Consider the following 17,482-nt stretch of genomic DNA (forward strand, 5'->3'; position numbering starts at 1 on the left):
TAATATATAGCTGGTGAAAAGCTTCCATGCAGCATTGCCAAAGCCAGCTACAATTTATATCGCTGGCAGAGGAGCCTAAAAATATAACTCTTACATAGGACAGTATAAGTGTGACTGTGGATCAGGGTGTTACTGTAGTCTGTCATTTCCATCTACAAACACAACACCACACAAAATGGATATGATATGTTGTTTGGAAGAGCTAAAGTCACATAGGATCTCTTTTTGCACAAACTGAAAAGGTTGTAACAAAATTATTTTCTAAAGGAAGTTTTAAAGGGTTATTCTGGTGCCGTTCACTTCCGCACTTGGAGGTGCGTGATGTCATATCTATAAAAACCTGTCATACCTACAGTGCCAGGTAATGTATTCAACACGTGCATAATACCTGGCATATGTATGAATTGGCCATGTAGATGTGGTAGCGAACAAACAAAGAACAAATAAATGCTTTTCCATCATCTGATTAGTGATGAGCGAGCAGGCTCGTTACTCAAGATTTTCGCGCATGCTCGGGTGATTTCCGAGTATCTGCCGCGTGCTTGAATGTTATGTTAGAGTCACTCCGTGTGCATGATTTGCGACTGTTTGACAGCTTTATTACATGTGAGGAATGTCTAACAGTCGCAAATCATGCGCACACAGTGACTCTAACATAACATTTGAGCATGCTGAAGATACTTGGCCAACACGCTCGCCGAAAGGGTTAACTGAACACGCTCACTCATCACTACATCTGATCCCATCTTAATGGAGACCTAAAAATCATTGCTGTATGTAAACAGGGGAAGTGTGGCCAACAATATGAAAATTTTAGGCTGGGCGGCGATCATATTAACCATCATTTGTCCCGTACTTTTCCTAGGTTACTGAAATAATTAAATATGTGACAACCATAGAAAAGTTATAGTTAAAGGCAACTGATACAAATTAACTACTGAACTACTGATTTAGATGATGCTGGATGTCCTGCTCTGAAGGAGGCAAAGCTGCTCATTGAGTATTTGGGCACCGAGCTCTTACACAGCTGATGCCGAGAGCACAGGGATAAAAAAGGAACAGACAGGTGAGAAGTTTTATTGGTGCTCTAGATCTATACAATATGCGTGTTTGGGGGAATTTTTATGCTCTAAATTGTACTAAAAAGGATCTTGAACCAATCATTGATCTGTACTACAAAAAATTAAATGTTCAACCAGTGTGGCCAGAAAGCGTGGGTACAGATCTATTACTACTGTGTACAGCTTAAAAGATGGACACCAGCGGAAAAAGTCATAAAGAGTCCAAAGTTGCATGTTTTGGATGCCGTTTGCCTAACTGAAGTCTATGGGCCCGATTCATCAAAGGTTTTACCCCAGAATTCTCGAGTAAAAAACGTAGAAAAATTGCACAACTTTGGTGCAATGTGAGGCTGTGCTAAAATGTTTTGACTTATGGCATTTAAAACACCATTTTAATCCAACTGTGACAAAGTGGGTGGAGCTGGGGTGGGTTGGGGCATGGCAAGTGGGTGGAGCTGGGGTGGGTTTGGGGCATGGCAACTTGGCTAGTCAAATTCATGAGACGCAGTGATGTTCCTTTCGCCACATAATTTACTTCAGTCACTGACAGGAGTAAGATTTCCTGCAAGGTACACACAGATGTGTATGCCACTAGTTAGATGCTCCTCATGAAGAGGTGAGCTCCACTTAATGAATCAGGAGCATCTAACTCCAGCATGGCCCCTCATCAAGACCGGAGTAAACAACTTCGGTCTTGATGAATCGGTGCCAACAGCTCCACCGGGGTACATCAGAATTCCATTTTTCACAAGCTCGGATGGAAAACCCCAACTGAGTCTGGATTGGTCTACCATAAAAAATTTAAAAAAGAATATCTTTCCAACATAAATACATAAACATTTCTATGTAAGACTCCAGGATTAAGGAAGGACTAACTCACATTCATAAGAAAACCCGCTTTGTGCAACAAAATAGAATATGAAAGGATAACCTACCTCTATGAGGCTGAAGTGAACTCCAATTAGATAAGGCATAGGGGCACTGAAAGATACAGAAAAGTAAAGCTTGTTAAACCGTTCCTCCACGGGGTACAGGCAGAAAATATAAAAAGTAGACCCGTGATATTTATATTCAGAAAATTATTTTCTGAAGAGCTAGTGATACCTGCGGATTTATCACCGTCTATATCAGGTTTAGCACATCAGACCAGATTTGGAGTGTAGAAAACAAATGCTAATCTCTTGGTCCTGTACCTTTTGGCCATTAGTTATAAACACAAACTAAACTCAATGTCCTAGTTTAGTAAGTGGATATATGACTTAAAGGACTTGTCCACCCAAGACTTGACCACATGTCTACCATTTGGAGTAGCTTCAGCACCTCCTCTATTATTCAGAAGAGAGAACTCTTCTCACTATGGGGGACATGGCATGCACATTATTACATGGCTGCTCATGGATTTCAATAAACGTTGAATAATTCTACATTTTCCCAGCAAACGGTGGCATTCAGAAGACTGCACGATCAGTTGCGGTTGGTTGCCCAAAGCATATATCATCTATCAGTAGTAAATTAATTAACAAATGGTAAAAGACAGCATTTGGGATCCAATATATTATTTCACTAGTGCTTTTTTTGTCTAGTTTTTATTTTTTTCCTTGGCACCTTATTCTTTTTCTATATGTTTGCCTGTTTTTTTATGTTTGTTTCTGGGTGGGATTTGGGGTTTTTCAGATGTTTTCATCTGGTTCATTATTTACAACTAAAATAAATGTCCAAAAAGTTTAGCGCAAATGTACCTACCCCACCCCTGGAATGATTTTTTGTAATGTTGGAAATGTTTGCTATACTTTAGCCACTTGTTGCGCTAAGAAGTTGTTGCGCACATTAAAGATAACAAATAAAGAGCATTTTTGAAGCTGCGCGAAATTCATGAACAATATGCACCACGTTGAAGAATTTAGTGCAAAAACAACAATGAATACCACTAGACAAAAAAATAAAAAAATGACTTAAAAAAACCTCGCAAATGGTGATTGGAGTTTTAGGAGAAATTCTTCTGTAAAGAGAACTGCTGATTGCAAGGGGAAATGGAGATAGCAAATAGCTAAAGCAATATAGCTAGATCAAGAAATGAGTCATCCCCAAACCATACAGCCTGATCCCGTGTCCGTGTTTTATGTGAACCCTTGCATTTAGCTTGCCACTTGGTATATATAGGCAATTATTTTTAGTTTCATAGGGACATCAGAAAGATTGGCTTTTAGCAGTGAAGACTCAGTCACTGCTCCCTTTGATAACTGTGTGTTCTGGAATAAAACATTTGAAGTTGTAGAAGACGGCACAGGCCCCCTCTATGCGCTCAGAGACAGACCATGTTGTGTCTTCACAAGGCACCGCCAAAATCTTATTTTCTAACTGTCACTGGAATGTCCCAAACTTAATTAGAGGCAGAATAAGTCACGAAAAAGAGGCCGATTCCAACTCGCTTAGATGCTGGTTTGTTCAAATTAAGTCATTTTGGAAGATACAAGACAGTTCTGCATAAAACTACAGCTTTCAGAATCCTGTAGAACAATTCCTCTCTGTGCAAGAGTAATTAACAAAGATGCAGCACCAACAAATTAATTTCTGTGGGTAAAACAGACCACCCGCACGTCACAGACCACCCTGAAATACTATAGTAATTATCTTATGGTGAAGCTAATAATTCCACTGATGTGTGTAAGGCCTCAGAAGCATAAAGAGATCTTGTCACCTTCAGATCTTTCTCATGGAATCTTGCTTACTCTTTTATGCTCTAAGTTTGTACATTCCAGTATTTGTAGATATAACAGAGTTCTGCGTCATCAAAATAACTAAAGCAAGAGGCAAGCTGATATATCACAAGTAAGGGAAATAAAGAAAATAATAATAAAAGAAACCTCTTGACCAGCGTAGAAAACCCCCGAATGGGCCATGTGTCCCCAGGTCATGAGCAATAGCACCACCACGGAATGAACAGGGCAGCGATGGACTTCAGTTCTTGGCACAATGATGCCGGGCGGCACTGGCACCATCAATCTAAGCAAAGAGGAAGGCATTTGGGAGGGTTTTTGCACAACCTCCAATTTCTGCCAGATGGGCACTTGTGATCTTATTCTGCATACAAATAAAGGTTCAGTTTAGACACATCCCTGGTATGTGCATGCTCTTTTTTTCTCATGGAGTGTAATAGACAATTTTTTCCAACATTTCAGAAAAGATATAATATAAACACCTGACCAGTGACCATGGCCAGAGACGTGACTAGTTGGCCACCGACCCCAAGTGGCTTTTCCCAGCGCTCCCAGAGGTGATTGACAGGCCTCTCGCTATGGGATCTTTAAAACACACTTTCAAATATTTTAATTAAAATGTGTGAGGGCATCATATGACTATGGGTGCATCATAATGTATGGGGGCCCCTCATACATTGTAGGGACTACTGAGGGGGGCCCATATACAGTATGGGGAATACAATTGGGACCATCATACAGCGGGGGCCCATACAGTGTGGCGGCCATTTACAGTGTGGGGGTCCCTCATTCAATGAGGGGGCTACTGTGGGGGCCCTAATTCATTGCAGGGGTCCCTCATAAAGTGTGGGGGCTACCAAGGGAGGCCATCATGCAGTGTGGGGGCTACAATGGGGAACCCTCATACAGTGTGGTGGTTACTGTGGTGGGCCCCTTATACATTGTAGGCACTACAAAAGTGTGGGGACCATTATGTAGTTTAGAGACTTCTGTGGGGCCATTATATAGTGCGGGAACTACTGTGGGGGCCATTACACAGTGTGGGGGCTACTGTGAGGGCCATAATACAGTGTGGGGGCAATTATACAGTGTCAGGACTCCTATGGGCCCATCATAATCTGTATAAGGGGAGCAGTGGGCCCATCATACTGTGTATAGAAGAGCTGTAGGCCCATCTTACTGAGTATAGTGGAGCTGTGGGCCCATCATACTGTGTATAGGAGAGCTGTGGGGTCAGCATACAGTGTATAGGAGAGCTGTGGGCCCATTATACTGTATATAGGGGAGCTGTAGATCCTCCATACTATATATAGGAGAGATGTGGGGGCTTTATACAATGTATAGTGGAACTGTGAGCCCATTGTACTTTGTATAGGGGGCTGTACATGGGGTTGCTCAGGGGACATTATTAAATGTTAAATAGGCACTTAAAAAGCATTATTGGGGAACTCAGAGTATTATGACTGTCAAAGGTAGACATGGAGCATTATCACTTTCTAGAGGGAAAATGTGAACACTGATTTTTAGTGCATTTGCACAGGGCATTAAAATTTTCTAATTTTCTAATGGGAAGTTCTATCAGCCGACTGGAACAAAGGGCATTTTACTTTGTAAGGGGCACAGTGGTGGGCATTATTACGTAGGGCAGTAAGAGGAGCACTGTTTTTGTGTCAAACAGCAGGTGAAGTAATAGGGACACATATGGTAGCAGAAGTCAATATTGAGGTGTCAGCAGTATGAGGAGTTTGTGCTGGTATGCAATCGATGGTGATGGTACCGGATATGTGAGTACTAGTAGTTAAATGTGTCTTTTTTGTAATGTCTGCAGACAAGAACTGGTTGGAAGTAGGAGTTCTGGGGGACTGAGTAAGATGGAAAAGTTAACTCCATCAGAAAGATCCTAGTTACTTACCGGTAACGGGATTTTACAGAGCCCATGACAGCACCACCTGACAGCACCACCTGAGAGGGGGTATCCGCCCACCAAGGACAGGAACCTACTGAATAAAAAGGCGGTACCTCTCCTCCGCATCAGTTTTGTTTCAGAGCATGAGAGGGCCTCCGAAGACAGGTTAATACATAACCACCACCTCAACATTTGTACTAAACACCTTAAAAAGTGCACACCACAGTGATAAAGGGGAGGGAATTAATAGGGTGCTGTCATGGGCTCTGTAAAATCCCGTTACCGGTAAGTAACTAGGATCTTTTCCCCTTCTCCCATGACAGCACCACCTGAGAGATTTATAGAGATCAAATACCAGAGGGAGGGATCACCGCTTGCAACACCCTTCTACCAAAGGACAGATCAGTAGAAGAGGAAAGGTCGAGACGGTAATGTTTGTAAAATGTAGCGGGGGATGACCAAGTTGCCGCCTTACATATGATGTCGATGGGCACATCCGCCTTCTTAGCCCAGGAAGCAGCTACCGCTCTGGTGGAATGGGCCTTCAGGTTCTCAGGAACCGGCAGATTGCTAGAAGAGTAGGCTAAGGTAATAGTATCCCTGACCCATCTAGCTATGGTCCCCCTTGTAACCTTAAGTCCTTTCCTAACCCCCTGAAAGGATATAAATAAAGCGTCACTCTTTCTCCAGGCTTTTGTCACTTCCGAATACTGGACTAACACCCTCCTAACATCTAAGGTGTGAAGCTTATGTTCCTCAGAATCCCTAGGATTAGGATAGAAGGAAGGGAGAGTGATTACTTGCGTCCTATGGAACTTGGAGGCTACCGTTGGAAGATAGGCCGGGTCTGGTCTTAAGATTACTCTATCCATACATACTTGAGTGAATGGATGGTTAACGGATAGTGCGTGTAAGTCACTGACTCTACGAGCTGATGTCAGGGCCACCAGTAGAGCAGTCTTTAAAGTTAAGATTTTTTCTGAAACCTTCTCTAAGGGCTCGAAGGGAGGTTTGGTTAATGCTTCCAGAAGTAAATTAAGGTCCCAAGGAGGCATTCTTGGAACAGGAATAGGTCTGGATCTATGACAGGCTTTAATAAATCTAATGATCCATCTATTTGATGCCAAGTTATAATTATACAGTGCCCCCAGGGCTGATACCTGTACCTTAAGAGTACTGGTGGCTAGTCCCATGTTTAACCCCTTCTGGAGGAATTCTAGTATGGCCTCAATAGGAATCCTCCCATTGGCGGACTGACCCGAGGTAGACAAGAACTTAGCCCAGGTTCTACCATAGATTCTAGTTGTTATCGGTTTTCTACTTGCTAGAAGGGTAGTAACAAGATCCGGAGAAAACCCCCTTTGCGTCAATAGCGACCTCTCAAAATCCAAGCTGTCAAATGCAGGCCCGCTCTTTGGGGATGACAGACTGGGCCCTGCCTGAGGAGATAAGGGATGTCCAGAAGAACCCATGGATCTGCTTGGGACATTCTCTTCATCCAAGTGAACCATGGTCTCTTGGGCCAGAACGGGGCGATCAATATAACCCTCGCCCGTTCCTCTCGGATCTTCCTCAGGATAGTAGGGATCAGTACTAAAGGGGGAAAGGCATAAGCTAGAGTGAAATCCCACGGAATCTGCAGCGCGTCCATAATCCAGGTACGTGAGGTACCACCTGGTGAGGCTCCCATCAGGGACAGGAACCAAAAACTGATGCGGAGGAGAGGTACCGCCTTTTTATTCAGTAGGTTCCTGTCCTTGGTGGGCGGATACCCTCTCTCAGGTGGTGCTGTCAGGTGGTGCGGTCATGGGAGAAGGGGAAAATAAAGACAGCTGTAAGTCACTATCTGTAACTGTGCTGTAATCTCTTACATGTTCTACAGGACTGATATTTACCACTATATGGTCACCATATGACGGTAATTTGTATATAAATTTATTTTCTATTGTTGGAAAACGGTGACACAAGAAAGTTTTTTTTTTTTTTTTTTTACGAATTTCCAAATTTTTTTTCACCACTAAGAATGTTTGGTTTCTGCATACTTGTACTGACCTGGATAATATATTGCAAGGTCAGTTTTGCCGTACAGTGAACAGGGTAAATAAAAAACTCCAAAAAACAACTGTGAAATTGCACTTTTTTATAGCAATTTCAACGCACTTGGAATTTTTTCCCCCACTTTTCAGTGCATTACATGATAAAACGAATGGTGTCAATCAAAAGTATAACTTATCGCACAAAAACAAGCCTTCATACGGCAATATTGATGGAAAAATCTAAAAGTTATGGCTCTGGGAAGGAGGGGAGGAAAAAACAAAAAAACAAATAATCCAAAAAAAAAAAAAAGAAAAAGGAAAATTGCCATGGCGTGAAGGGTTTAAAAATAATGTCTGGAGGCAGATTCTCAGGGAGATCAGTGTCCGGCCCAGAGCCTGGAACAGCTCAGTCACATAAAAGAAAAATGTGGATTTCTTTAGAATAAGACATCGAATCGCAGATATGAAGGTATCATTATATTCAGCTTCCTATGACCTGCGTGCCCATATAGACGGCTTAGGTGGGTTGATCTTACTGACAGATTCCCTTTAAAATAGTCGTGTGACAGCAATGTGCACATATATTTTTGGTCTTGTGACTTGCCTGAAAATTGCTGTTGCTCTTTACATGTCGTTGAGATAACAAGATCATGCTCAGCAATATAAAAACAGTCCGGGTCCCAAGTCATGAGATTCGGTGCACATTGAGGCTAGATCTGGTTTCCGTTGCTTTTTAGTACAGAATAGAATAGCCTGCTGCATAATTCTTAACAGCAACAACAACAAAAAGATAAAACCACATCATGAATCCTGCAAAAACGGACACCAATCTGCACAGAGCCTAATGTTCAACCTTCAGAAGTAGATTTTAAAATATCGCAAAAAATGTAATAACCTTCAAGCTTATACCAAGGATAAAGCCAAATTATTTTGTAAAGAGTGAAAGGAAACTGTCAATTTTCTAAGCAATTGTTAGCAAAAAGGTGAGAAACACTTAATTATTTCAATGCAATTAAATGAAAAATGAAACACAGAAAAATCCCCTATTGTTTTGGGCAGAGAGCTCCTACGTGTCTCCATGGTGTCAGACTACAAACAACCCCTACAGTCTGTTCCTACAGGTACGATGCCCTTCATCGCCTCTACTTCTTGCTAAACCCACCAAAGAATCTTAGTAAGAAGTAGGAGACATATGGATGCCAACGTTACATAGTCAGACCGTGATTTCTCACTTCAGATGCACTGAACATAAGAGAAGTGTAGCAGGTATTTACAGTGTATTGTGGTTTGAAATGAGAAGAACCCCCATCAACAGGTGACGGCCAATGTTCTTAGGATTGTATCTACACAAGACCAAGGAAACAATTGGGGACAAAACCTTGGCATGAGAACAAGAGTAGAGTATGTGTATGTGACTTATTGCCACAACATTACAGTCATGATAGAACTCATAAAGAGTATGCATTCCTAATGTACATTGCGCTCGAGGATCTGCTTCCTCACTATAGAGCTACTTCTTCAGGAAAGAACACAATCAATATTCTTTTGGTGTCCAAAGGAGATGCCCATGGACATAGAGGCAGATTGAAGGTAGAATATCCCCCATGTTTTCCATCATGCTGCAGGTGATACAGTTGTGTCTTGTGCTTCTGTGTGGGATGAAACAAGATCAGTTGGCACAGCAGCACTCAGGCTACTGCATTTTATACAGCAATTCACATAAATACACAGGTCTGATTCATCAAAGAATTCTGGCATAACATTTTTGAAAAGTCGCATAATTTTGTCAAAAATGTTGCAACTTTTGCCATTCTCATGCCATTTATGCCCAGCTCTGACAAAGTAAGGCTAGACTGGGGCGTGGCAACCAACACTAGTCAAAATCATGATAAGCAGTGATGTTCGCTACCCCATAAATATTACTCTGGCAGGGACTGGAGTAGGATTTGTGGCGAGGTGCACACTGAAGTGTAAGCCACTTGTCGGATGCTCCGGATTCATAATAAGGCTCGCACCTCTTCATGAATCAGAAGTGTCTGACTCCAGCCCATCTCCTCATCAAGACCAGCATGAACAACGCTTGTCTTGATGAATCCGGCCCTATGTTTTAAAGCAGAACTTCTCAAATGGGTTTGAATGGCAAGATGCCCCCAGTTGCTGGTGAGGCACAGCTTGGTGGAGGGCAGCAACTTTGACAAAATTAGTCATAGACTTCATATGCTCTACTCTGGTCATGCATATCTAAGGGTATGCGCCATGTTTTGATTGGTGGGGGTCCAATAGCAAAAACTTTAGAAGCCCCGCATACATTACAAGACAGGAGTGAGACAAACTTTGTTGGCAACTCAAAGCAGACTTAGCAAAATACTGTTTTGTTAAAAAGGCCAGTAACAAAGACCTCACATTTTCTCTCTCACACAAAGGGCTTCAATTAGCTCTAGATTTTAGGAAGTGGGTTGTAAGCTTTTTTTCCCATTGGTATAGAGTTCCAACTCATCTGCATGCTCTTTTCCCCTCATGTTGGAGATGTGGTGAGGCAGAAGGTTTATTCATGCATATCTTTAGGGCGTGTAACACACTTCTCCCATTATGGTCAGGAGTGAAAGACATTATACGTAAAGTCACAGGTTTCTTGGAGAGATGGGCCTTGACTTGCTCTTGATGCATCACTGGGAGATTCCAATTGCCTCCTACAAACGGTCCCTACTCCTGGTAATGGCTGCTCGTGCCTGAATTCCGCTAGTCTGGAAAAGCCTGCTTTTCCCTCTATTTCATCATGGTCAAAGGTCAACGAGATCATGTATATGGAGGACCTGACCTCCTCAATCCAAGACACATATACAAAGCTCCGAGACACATCGTTTCACTGGTTGAAATTTCAGCAGACAACTGAAAGAGGTTGTCCACTACTTTATCATTGACGACCCATCCTTAGAATAGGTCATTAATGTCTGTTCGGTTGGGGTCCGACACCTGGTAACCTCGCCAATCAGCTGTTCTCAGTATCGGCGGCCGGAAATGCGTGATAGTGGCCAAAGCCGGGTACTACACATCGGCCTCCTATTCATATCAATATGAGGCAGATGTGTAGTACCCAGCCGCAGCCATTATCAGAAGACGGAGCAGCTCCGCAAGTGAGCATTTCCAACCATTGCTGACACCGAGAACAGCTGATCGGCATGGGTGCCGGACCCCGACCGATCAGACATTGATGACCTATCCTAAGGAATATCCTTTGTAATGAATTGTAGAATAATTTGTCACTAACATTGGAAAATAAATGATGTATGGCATACAGATTACATAGAAATCAGGAACAAGTTGTTGTGACTCAATGTCCGCTATATGAGGCCACTCATACAGTTCTTCAATAGAATTTAGATGTAGGACATAACTCGTGTATTATAAGGCACAGCAGCTAGAAGTTAGTAATGCCACATAGGAAAGCACTTACCAACAGTAGTCTAGTAGATGTGGAGGAAGAACAGGGATGTAAATGTGCTGCCAATACATGGGGTACAGCAGAGAGGCAGATGCATGAACACAAGCTGTTAACTGAAAGGTAGAAACAAGATACATTATATTATCAGAGATACATCACTATATGCTCAAACAGATAATTATAAATGTAATAAAAACAAAGCTCAAGAGGAATAATATAATTTACCGTGATAAATATGATCTTGCCTTAGAGACATATCCATGAAATACTGATATGAAGCTGTAAAGATGAAGATCTATATAATTTCTCAGAAAGGCTGTATGGATTCTCTTGGCTACAGAACATGGATAATTGGGCCTGTGATGGGATGCAGGACCTTGGCTAGCCGAGTTCATTTAACCCCACTAAATATGGCTAGTCGCGAGGCCCAAGAGCTCCCAAGAGAGCTCGTTAGGGCTGATTGCCAAACGATGGAGAACCAGGAGGCGGTGGGGAGCATCTGGAAAGGGTCGTGATAACGGGAGGTGAGCCTATACTGCAGAACGCTCTCTCTGGGGATATGACTGCACTCTGTCACACGCTGTCACCACTGCCCGGGCAGCTGTCTTCTGGTGACAATACAACATCAGTCACTCATTAGCTCAACTGCCACAAGCGCCTTGTAAATGTGCAATTATGGCAAGTATAGAGAAATAACAGAACATTAATAATACTGCATAATATATAATAATATACCGTCATATGCCGCTTGGACTGAAATTCTGCAGGTTGTACAACATGCTCATCTTACTCATAGGTCTTTCTAGAAACAGTGCTTACATTTTGCAGTTTAAAGTGGTTTCAACAGGACAAAACCTTTGATTTTTAGAAAGACGCTCTATCAAGAACTTGATTTCTCTATTGGAAAGCCCAGCAAAAAGCTGGTGTCATCAGGCAACCGCAGCTGGCCACACATGAAATGAACGACCATGTAAACTATAGCCAGGACTGCAAGCGTGGGATCGGCTCTTACTCTCCAATCTAACAGAATATGACACAGGTTGTCTCCTTGAGACAACCCATTTTAGTAATACTCTTCCAAAATTTTAAAGGAACTTTGTCACCCCCAAAATGCATTTTAAATGGGCTTTACAGTGTTGTAGTGGACATAGCCTCTATAACAACCATACTATTATTGATCTGTTACTGGTACAGTACCTGAGAAAATAACTGTTAATTCACATGAAAATAAGGAGGCTTCAGTGCACCCTTGGTGGGGCCAAGAATGATATTTTCTCAATTTTCTGAGATACACCTGTACATACATATATATAGATGTATATGTTCGTATATGTACGTATATATATACAGGGTGGTCCTAAAGTAGGTGGACAGAAAGTGTAATAAGGTTATGAAGGTGGAGATTTATCAAACAGAATCCAGTAATTTTAGATAACATTATGTGGAGTCATGAAGCTTCTTTCAAATTATCCGGCCATATTAACAGACATAATTGTGTTTACTGGTATAATGAGAATATGCATTTAACATTAGAGCAACAACTAAATGAGCCTGATGTCAATGTTTGGGGTGGTATTTCAAGTTTTGGTGTTTTAGGACCAATATTTTTTGATGGAACAGTCCCAGGAGATAAGTATCTCGAGATTCTAATGAATCAAGTTGTTCCCCAGTTATAGCAACAGCCTAATTCAAATGACCTTTATTTCCAACAAGATGGGGCCCCTCCACATTATTCAAGAGTAGTCCGCGAGTATCTTTATGAAACATTTCCTAATAAATGGATTGGCCGAAGAGGCCCACTTGATGGGCCGGCATGTTCACCAGACTTGACCCCAATGGATTTTTTCTTTTGGGGAGTACTCAAGGACAAAGTTTATAGTCGAAAACCAAAAAGTGTCAGTGATTTAAAAAATGACATAAGAGATGCATTTCAAGAAATTAATACCCAAAGAGACTTGTGCAAAAAAGTTTGTTGAAGCGTAAGAGACAGACTTCAAAGCTGTGCAAATTGTAATGGAAAGTTTGGGCACCTGCGTTGATAACATTTAAGGGCTTTTGTATTATTGTTCAGAATAAAATTTAATTGTCAATGTTATGCTTGTGGTAGTAAATATAATTTTATATACATTTTTATATACATATATATATATATATATATATACATACATACACACACGTACACATATATATATATACACACACACACACATATATATATATATATGTGTGTGTACGTATGTATATATATATATATATATATATATATATATATATATATATATATATATATATATATATATATATATATATATATATATATATATTGAACGACTAAAGAGGGTCCATCTGGTTACCACATATTCCACTTACATTGCCCTTTTCTTGGGCCATTTAAAAGCACAACCTAGAATGCCACAAAACATCTACAGTAATTGCAATTTCTCATCTTATTCTTTAAGTGCCTCATGATATTCATCATGAACTAATGAAGTAGATTTAAGAGCTTGTGAGGTAAGGGAGGGAGAAAGATATCGCTCAGCGGTTATGGGATCTGTTATTTTTTTACCTTCCCTAATTATCAGAGTAACAATAAAGCTCTTGGGTCGGGAAGGACTGTAATATAGAAGAACACTCACTTGAAGATGGAGAGTGGGAGTCTACAAGAAGGGCTGAAATATTGCGAGAACAATATGAATTGACCGGTGTGCCATGTTTTACTTAGAGTGAATGTAAAACTTTACTACAACCCTACTACAAATGTGAACATTTAGGTAGGACACCAAGTAAGCCCTTATTTGACTAAAGTCATCCCTTAGGAGAAACCCACAAGGATATAGGATATTAGGGTATAAAGGGAGATGTTTGCACTCTAGAGTCTTTTTCTTTACCCAAGCCCCTACTAAGGGAAAGGTGGAAGGGGTGGCCATTTCATATTTTAACTCTGCAGGGGAACTTTTTTGGTTGCATTTTTGGGCCCAGATCACATACATTTACAATGGTCACCATGAACTGGATTAAGTATGATAAGGATAATGTGAGTGGCTCCCAAAAAAGTAGCCCCACAAGTATCATATTTATTGAATAGTTGAATATGAATAGCTGTCATTTACAGATGCAGCATGCTATGATGATATCAGAGCTTGTGTCTGCTTTTTGTATAGACCATTTCTCCTTTACTTTATATGACGAATGGTATGACCCAGCCTAATGTGGCTATGTGGATGAGGAATAACAGTACTGCTAAAATATTCAAAATGTATTTTGTTTCCTTATAGTAGATGTTGAATGCATGAAGTTCTGAAACTACAGGGACCTTTATGGCAGCCCTATTACGGCTCCGTACAAAAGGGCAGTGTGCATGAACTCTATCTGGAATAGGAATATATAAATATATTTCTTATAACAGTTGGACCTTATTCATACGGAGATGCACTTGGTATCACTACAATATCTCTCCAATTTAGAGTCACACATTACTACCCTCTTCTTCGGGGTGTAAAGTCTGACCCTCACTTAGTGCATCTGTAATGATACAGTTTCTCCTGCTCTCATTATGTATTCACCCTGGTCACACACCACCTTACCAGGAGCTCTCTATCTCCTTAAGAACATCCCTGAGATCTGATTGGCTACAGAAAGTTTTGTTTCTACCATGACACGATACTAAGTGAACAGAAAGTCCAAAAATACTCAAATGTCAAAAGAAGCGAAGAATTCTTTTATTCTGGTTGCTGGAATTGTGAAATTAGCTGGCACAAAACTGTCTGTCGAGACCTTGACAAGTCTTATTACAATATACACGTCTAAGGAGGCAAATGGCACCAACATCAGAACGGAGGACAGGAGATCCCTTTACACACTCGCCTAATTGATTCTTTAATCTTTGCAGATAATTCAGAGTTGTCCAATGCCAAATATATATCTGAGCTGGAGGCAGCCGGGGCAAGCACGATTAAAGAAGTAGCTTACTTCAGAAGTGACCAACAAGACTTTAATGCGGAGGGTAAATGTGTTGAAAGCTGCTTTCAAAACAGATGTACTATAATGTCGGTATATCTTTAAGTGGGAGGTCACCCCGCCACGTGTATGTACTGATTATATGGCACAGTCAGTTCCACTGTGCAGATCAGTGACCTAATAACATTGATATGTTTACTCCTCAGCTTAGAAAGGCTATTCTATCATGTGTAGCACAAAGGATAAGTGTGTGTTGTATGTATAGAATAAACGGAACATTTAGAAAATCCAGGACATAACTTGTTCTTCTTGCGCCCTTCTCTGATTTTAAACACTTAAAGGGATATTCCCCTCTAGGGCATCTATAATATATACACAGAACAGTGAGTAAATGTCCTATTTTTACACAGCAGAAGAAACAATGCAAAGGTTGAAAAAATGTGAGTACATTTTTTTTCTCTTGAAAAAAAATTCTAAAGATTAAAACGTACAAAATCCCTATAAACGGATACCGCAGCGGGAGCAAACTTTGAGGGTGTTTTTTATGTTTTAGTACCTTACAACATATGAACTAAACGTATGGTCCTTGGAATCCATAACTTACATCAACCATCTCCATCTTGCTCTGAGCCTAGTGTACAAGTACATATTGCACCCCTGAACAAATACATATTGCACTCCTGACGAAGCATTTGTGAAACATGTGTCGGGTGTTTGGTGGGTGAGCCTTACTACCTCTTTGCTACTATTGCTTGCACTTCTTCTACTTTATGGGATCTTATTCTCATGGACTTATTATTTGTGGGCAGTCCTATCTCAATTAACTTATGTACCATAGATGCTTGATGTACTTTTTCAATGCCTATCAGGTTATGTTCTTTAGCATGTATACCTTTTTATACATTACCTGCTCATGGTGTATTACGGGTATTCCACGTTGACTCACCTACCAACATATTTTCGTGTCTGTCTTGTTGGCTATATACAGGTCTTTTAATTGATACTCAATAAAAACCTATTACTTTTTTAAGGGGTAACGTTTCTCCTTGCAGAGAGTGACATGTTAAGCATGTCAAGGTGAGGAGACTTTTAAAGCCGCAATGCACCTCTGGGAAATATGCAAATTGTCTCTTCAGAGAGGAAGAGGACTAGAACTCTAGTGCCACCTATAGGAAGTAGCAATCCTAAAAGTCAATACTGACCCTTTAGCGAATCTTGTCACATGACTTAGGAGAAAAGCCAGAACCGGAAACTCAATTTGCAGACACTGTTTCGGGGTACTGCCCCTCATCAGTGCAAAGCGTGAGTTCTGGTTTGTCTGGGTGTTGCCTCAGTCCCTGCATGTCTTTTTTGTTATTGGTTTCTCCTCTCTCAAGTAAATGACAGTAGTAGAACCCATAGACACAGTGCAAATAAAAAGGACAGTTTTCTAATTGTTTGGCCTCAATTTTTTGGGTACAGCTTTGAAGAAAAACAAATACAAGCTATGAGACTGGACATTTTTTTCATAATTTTTGCATTTTTCCTTCAATATTTAAAAAAATAAATAAAAAGCATAACGTATTTTAATTATCATCTAATCGTTAACTAGTCATATAGCTAACACTGAAAAACTGTCATAGTAAAGAATGGGAATACAGAGTAAACCACCCAGTACGTAAGTGATTAAGAGCAAGTCGAGAGGAACGAGCAGACATACCGAAATATGGCAAGTACAGGCATATAGACTATTCTGCTTCCTAGACTCATTACTTCAATTTTTCCTAAAGTATCCCATTTTGTAAGGTCACCACCATGGCGCTCTGCATGTATGCACCCATAGATGCCGTAGCTTATACCTTTCTAATGCTTATTCTTTGTGGATGACGATACATTTTGCAGCATCTCCTGCCAGGAATAGATAGTGTTACGGATGAGTATGGTGTACTGAGCTTGAGAGCCAGCAGAGCTTTGTAAAGACATTGGTTATAACCTTGTTGATATACAGCTGAACCCATGGTGTTAAGAGACTTGGGGTTAACTCCTTCACGGTCACAGACAGCAGAGGCCCATGAACATGCAGATGTCTGCATTATCAGACACACTCTAGTTAACATATCAGCAATGGCACTGGAGCGAGTCCTGTGTCAGGCGTGGGCCAGCCATGTAAAGCCTCGTTTGGCTGGTTATGGGATGCATGCTGAGGGGGAGCAATCATACAAGCATATGACAGGAGTGACCACGCTTGGTTGAGCTAGAGAGGCACAAACGTAGTTTCGGAACAGGGATCTAGCTCATTGACGGCTCCAAGACAGAGAGAGGGTAACTGATGCCTTGTTGTACAACCATGATTCATTCCGCGTTGTGCCTATGTCCAGGGAATG

The 17,482-nt window shown here is 41.0% G+C and overlaps 1 protein-coding gene across 5 annotated transcripts in view; it reads right to left on the reverse strand.

Annotated features, from left to right (window-relative positions):
* DENND1B (DENN domain containing 1B) overlaps positions 1-17,482 on the reverse strand; it is a 252,584-nt gene that overhangs the window by 70,827 nt on the left and 164,275 nt on the right. For all 5 annotated transcript variants that reach the window (XM_073642869.1, XM_073642870.1, XM_073642868.1 and 2 more), the window contains 2 exons: positions 11,175-11,275; positions 1,997-2,042 (listed from right to left, as the gene is read on the reverse strand). In XM_073642869.1, the coding sequence (XP_073498970.1) occupies positions 1,997-2,042; positions 11,175-11,275 (147 nt within the window). The remainder of the gene's footprint in view (positions 1-1,996; positions 2,043-11,174; positions 11,276-17,482) is intronic.

The sequence above is a fragment of the Phyllobates terribilis genome, unplaced genomic scaffold, assembly GCF_046119375.1.
Source record: "Phyllobates terribilis strain yellow unplaced genomic scaffold, ASM4611937v1 Scaffold_8__6_contigs__length_399053987, whole genome shotgun sequence".
NCBI classification, from domain to species: Eukaryota; Metazoa; Chordata; class Amphibia; order Anura; family Dendrobatidae; genus Phyllobates; species Phyllobates terribilis.